This window comes from Carex rostrata, chromosome 8 (genome assembly GCF_964058835.1).
Source record: "Carex rostrata chromosome 8, lpCarRost1.2, whole genome shotgun sequence".
Taxonomy (NCBI): Eukaryota; Viridiplantae; Streptophyta; class Magnoliopsida; order Poales; family Cyperaceae; genus Carex; species Carex rostrata.
This window is the reverse complement of record NC_135925.1, coordinates 9025976-9032309: the sequence shown is the minus strand read 5'-3', so window position 1 is coordinate 9032309 and position 6334 is coordinate 9025976. Positions and strand designations below refer to the sequence as shown.

At 35.2% G+C, this 6334-nt stretch overlaps 1 protein-coding gene across 1 annotated transcript; it reads right to left on the bottom strand.

The window, feature by feature from the left end:
• Positions 1-3887: 3887 nt before the first annotated feature.
• On the bottom strand, positions 3888-5591 carry LOC144558333 (14-3-3 protein 6-like). The gene is made up of 4 exons (XM_078307154.1): positions 4900-5591; positions 4670-4792; positions 4423-4539; positions 3888-4124 (listed from the first exon to the last, which is right to left on the bottom strand). Exons 1-4 carry the CDS (start codon positions 5377-5379, stop codon positions 4071-4073), a joined length of 774 nt encoding a protein of 257 aa, XP_078163280.1. The 5' UTR covers positions 5380-5591; the 3' UTR covers positions 3888-4070.
• Between the last annotated feature and the right edge of the window lie 743 nt (positions 5592-6334).

Genomic DNA, 6334 nt, shown 5'->3' with positions numbered 1-6334 from the left:
AATTATGAATATTATCATAGAATTCAGTTTTCAAAATATTTAATTTATGGAGAAAATAAAAATTCGGAAAGTGCAAAAAGTTGAAAAATCAAATATTTACTAATATAATCATAAGAAAAATCCAGGAAGACTTTAGACAGAAACAAACCAAAAACATAAAACTTTTCATTTCTCTATTAGTTTTTTTTTATTAAATTTTTTTTTTGTTTCCTGGACAAATTTTCGTCTATTTTTCACCAGCCATATCATGCCACATCTCACTTTCATCAAACTTAGATAATGCAAAACAATAAAATCCTGTTAACTGTCATCTATTTCATTACAAATTTTCTAGGCAATATCTGTCGTGATTATCATATAAAAAATTAGAACTAACAAAAACCCACCCTCACGTTCTTCTCAAATACTAGATATAAAAAAAGTATTTTATTTTTCACGTGTCGACCTTTTTTAAAAGTTTGACTTGACGACCTGAATTATTATTATTTTTTATTTTTATTTTTTAATTTACTTTTTATCTGCAACTGAAAATTTATACATATATAAACGAATTAACGATCATTCTTATGCCAAGGCAATAATGATCGCTTAAAGTGCACTTTTCTCATAAGCACTCTAATTTAATAACATATTTTGGTCGGAGTAACATTTGTTTGTATTTTACTTAATTTCTCCTTCAAAAAAAGATGATACTTCACTTTAATTGCGACAGCAATTGTTGGAAAACAAGTCCCAACAACTTTCTGGTTGACAAGTTATTACAGTCTGATTAACAATTTTTCTACACAAAATTAATGCTTTATCTTTAACAGAGTTAGGAGTTGTTAGGAAAAAAAAATCATAATACTTTTAGGTTGATACTTTAAATTGTTTGCATTTGTTAACATAAAGCAACATTTAATGTAATTGTGTTAGTTTAGAAAAGAATCATATGGAATTTCTAGATTGATAGCTTATAGGCTATGTTGCATAGATACGGGTACAGGTATCGTATCGGATACGATACGGATACGGTGATTTTTAAAAATTCCGGATACGATACGTCTATTATATATTATTTTAATTATATTATTAATTCAACATTTGTATTATGTAAATTAAATATTAAAAATTCTGGTTAGAGTATTTTGTTTAAGTTAAATACAAATGTTACTACCGTATGATAACAACAATCATCTGGCGTAGTGGTAGAGTGGTTGGTTGCAAAACCCATGTTCTCAAGTTCGAATCCCGGGAGCTTCCTATTTTGCTTAATTAATTGGATGGGCTCACAGGTGATCTGTTTGCGTATTGTCTCCGTATCCGACGGAGAATAGCCGTATCTGTGCGTATTGGCCACAGTATCCGGAGGGAAAGGATGTATCCGACGGAGAATAGCCGTATCTGTGCGTATTGGCCACAGTATCCGGAGGGAAAGGATGTATCCGACGGAGAATAGCCGTATCTGTGCGTATTGGCCACAGTATCCGGAGGGAAAGGATATGCCACGGGGCTGTATCGGGTGCGTATATGTATCCGATACGCACCCGATACGGGTACAGGACTCTAGCTGGTGGTGTGTCGGGGTAACATAACTTATAGGTTATTAACTACTTGATAAAAAAAAGTTTGTTTTTTTTACTCTAGGAAGGTTAATAATAGTTTGAAAAAAAAACAATATACAGTGAAACTACAATAAATATTTGAAATTACACAATATTTATAGAAGTCGGACTAAAGTGTAAAAATCCTGACATAATTGCTACAGAATACAGATTTATGACTTATGAATTTCCAGGTAGCAAAGATATTTTTTTTCTTAATTTCTTTGATTTTACATTTGACGCTAAAGGCTGGCAAATGATGGAGAGTTTGACTCGTTGTCTTTGCGCATTTAATATTCTGTAAAGACATCATATTCATTAAAAACTTTTAAATATCTAATTGTTTTTTCCACAAAATACAAATAACTTTTCTTATTTTTCCTTTCTTTTATCTAATTTTAAACTTCTATTTGACTGATTAGAATAACCCAGTTCTTAAATATTTAAACTAATAAACTTTTGTTTAATTTTAAATTTATAAACAAATAACTCATTTTTCCATCAATACATCCAGTAGCTAAACTTGTACATTAGCATTCAACATTTGAATAATTAGAATGCAAGAAAATATTTATTGTTTAACAGTAAGAATATGTTCATTTGAAGAGAAGGGTAAATTAGTTATTTCATCTTAAAATAAAAAATTAATAAGAAGTTCAAATAAAAACTTGAAATTAGATTAATGAAAAGGAAAATGATAGCAATTAGCCTATTACCATAATTTAAAATGATTTTTTTTGAATGTTTTGATGAAGAAATAGGTAATTTACAATATTTCAATTAATATACCAACAACTCTCCCTTTTAACAATTACATCCCCAAACGATTTTCATCTTAAAATATCATGTTTCTACAGTTAATTTTTGCAAGTACATCTATCTACTAGTAACGATTATGGAGCAAAAGAAGAACACTGAAAGGTCTGTCTCGATACTATTATTGGGCTTCTTACATAAACAGATACATTGTTACATCTCGTTGTCATCTTAAGAGTTCCTCGCATGCTGCTCATTGGACATTGGGTCTATATAACCTGGCAAAATTAAGTGGGCCCATCAAATATCAACAACAATCGTATCTCTCACATAAATTAATCCTAGATATCGATCACACAGCGATTTATTTTGAATCATTCATTCGTGAGTATTTGAACTTTTGTTTTCTTTAAAATTTGTTTTGAAGGCTAGGCCAGGCAACAAAAAACTTTCATAAAGATAAATTGTTGACTTGCTAAAAGACAACAGCGGTGCGGCGAGGCAAATGAAACCAGCAAATCTGGCCACCAACTGGCTTCATAAAATAAACAGCCAATTGATATTATACATAAGAAATATGAAAAATCACGCTCGTTGGTCGTGGCTCCCATAACACATGCGCATGAGCAAAAGAGAAGTGCCCATCTGACCAGGTTGGCATTTCACTAGTATGTAACATACTAACATGTGCCATTGTATGGACACAATCGTGCAGAAAATGGCTTGTTAGGTAGTTAAAATATGAAGGACAAACTGTCAGTTGCTGTATATCGGTATATCAAAGATTTTTGTGAAAAAACTGAAACCAAGTATCCGAATCGGCCATCTCACAGTAGCAAAATTTTGGCTTTGCTTCGTGGGAGAATATCAGAGATATAGAACAAATAATATCTAATCAATGAATAACGATACATATAAGTAGGTATAGAAACTGTCAGCGCTTAGCCAGCAAATTACTGATAGAGGTCATAAGCTGTGTTGATTTCGTTTTTTTCGTTGAAATAAATCTGCTGTGATTCCAAACAATCACAGGAACCCGCAATTCTAAATCTATCCATTCATTTGATTCGAGATTCGTGTATAAAAACTCTGTTTTTGAGATTTGTGCATGAAAAGAAATGAATGGGTGGATTTGGAATTGCAGGGTCCCTGTGAATCTTTGAATAACAGCAGATTTATTTCCGCGTTGGGTTTCCAAGGGAAAAAATAGCAATACTGTGGCCATCTATGTTTCCAAATACAGCACCTCGAATTTTGATGTGTTTCTTATTTGTTCAAGATTAAGAATCCTTGCGAGATTTGTCCGAGATGAAAGAATAAATGAATCAAATTTACGACTCTTTTCCTTAGCTTTCGAACCATTAAAATGAAGAAATAAGTAATGTAACGGGTTAACTGATTGGACATAAGCAGCTGTACAACAAATTGATAAATAATTTCAGAGAGCTGCAATCCATTAAATATTGGATACAGACACTAAATACAGAACTAAACCAGAAAGGAAATAATTTCACCCATCCATCAATAGGCCAAATGGTAACGGTACAATAAGGCACCAACATAATTCTCATTACTCAGGCACAATGACACAAGCAACACACTCCTAATAATAAAGTTAAAATGTAAAAAAATACAACAACTTAGAAAACCAACGATAACAACAACAGGAGTAACACTTTAAATAAATACCACAACACGATGCATAAATTAACACCGATTGTTAGCTGGCAGTTACTCGTCATCAGGCTTATTACTGGCTTCTCTGATCTCATCACCACCATCCTCCTGTTGAATCACATATCAAAGTAGTTCATTATTTTGATGAGCAAATATTAAGGATTAACAAGAAAAATGCTTCAGTGTCATTTTTATTCATACAGAATTAAGTTCATAAGTTGGGTTAGTTTTGTTCTGCGAGTTTTCTCAGTGTTATTAGCAGAATATACCACAATGGCAAAATTTGGATATACAGACAAGTGTTTCAGAGTTTGAAGCTGAAAACAGCAAACTTGAAATGGCTTAAGGTTATAACCTACAAGTTTTCAAAAATGGAAAGCTAAATAGAGCAAGTCGATGTACAAACCTGCATGTCAGAAGTCCACAAGGTGAGATTATCGCGAAGAAGTTGCATGATCAGAGTGCTGTCCTTGTAGGATTCCTCGCCAATTGAATCCAACTCAGCAATTGCTTCATCAAAAGCCTGTTAAGAAAGTTTCAAGGTCAATTAATTCCGGTTCTTTACAAGCTCAAGGGATACTAAAAAGGAAAAAAACTAAGGACCCTAGTTATGTAAAGAGAAAAAAGTCAATAGATTTGTAGATCTAATTTACCTGCTTGGCAAGAGCGCAAGCCTTGTCAGGTGAGTTAAGAATCTCGTAATAAAACACCGAGAAATTCAGGGCCAGCCCCAAGCGGATCGGGTGCGTTGCTGCCAGATCCGCCAAAGCAATATCCTACAAAAGAAATGGAAAAGACGCGCATAGTACAAACATCATCAGATCAAAAGTTGAAACCCTAATCCTAGCGAAATTAGATGAGATCTAACCAGATCTATGCATACCTGAGCAGCCTTGTAAGCAGATAGAGTGTTCTCAGCGGCATCCTTCCTCTCGCCTCCAGTTTTGAATTCAGCCAAGTATCTGTGGTAATCCCCCTTCATCTTCAAATAGAACACCTTTGAATCAGCAGCGCCTGCGACAGGAACAAGTCTCGAGTCAAGCAAGCGCAAGATCCCGGCACAGATGTTGGTGAGCTCAGTCTCGATCCGGCCACGGTACGATCGGATCGCCGCCGCATGGCCGGCGTTTCCACGGCCCTCCTCCTTCTGCTCGATTGAGGAGACGATACGCCAGGAGGCACGGCGAGCACCGATGACGTTCTTGTAGGCTACTGAGAGGAGGTTCCGCTCCTCCACGGAGAGTTCGTCGGATTCGCCGGCGGCGTTGGCGACCTTCTCCATGAACTCAACCATCTCCTCATAACGCTCTGCCTGCTCCGCCAGTTTTGCCAAATATACATTTTCTTCTCTGGTTGATGTCATTTTGGAGCTCTCTTTCTTTATTTCTCTTTGGCTAGTGAGGAGAGGTGTAGAGGAAAAGTGAGGGGATAAGGGAGAAGAAAAAGGCAAGGTAAGAGGAAGAAAGGAAAGGTAACGGCGGACAGTAGGGGTTATTTTAAAGCCGAGTTGGTGGTGGTTTCGTTTTATTTATTACAAAATTGCTTTTTATTTGATAAACAATTCAAATGGTTAATGGCTTAATGCCTCCAAAATTTAACGTCTTTATCATCTCTCTCAATTATTTTTATAAAAAGTAACTATTTCAAAATGTAGCGACAAAATCCGAGTACGTATCCTCTGAGATATCTCGTATTTTGCGTGACCGACGTGTCCGGTGCCTATTCAGGGGTGACACAGAGGCCAGTATTATGTGAGCTTCGAGATTCGCGTAGAAAGTATTGCAACGGTTGAGATTTTCCATAAAGTCACGCAAAATATGAGATATCTCAGAGGATGCGAATTCGACAAAATCCTATGGCCATGTTGTCCATTAAATATAAAAAAAAAAATAAAGAATTTCTTTTATATAGCACCGAATTATAAACAAAATGATATGAATTATATATAATTTTTTTTTAAGTAATGGTGACATTTGAACATTTCTAATAATTATTTTTAAATTGCGACACACTTTCTGTCTTGGACAATAGTATGGACCTCTGATTCGGCCTGAATTACTTGATTTCAATGAGATACCCAATCAGGTATCTCCCAGCTTAGTCAGCTATGACTGTACGGCTGTATCAATCAGCTGAGCCCTTTTTGCGAATTCACATCTAACTGAGTAGAATTGAATCGGACCGTCTGAAATTGGAATCTTCAACGTGGCACGAATCTCAAAGCACAAATAATACTGCCCCCTAAAACGCCATTCCGAGCACTCACCGACTGAAGTTAAATCTGTCTCATCCATTTCAATCGTGTTGAGTCAGGTACC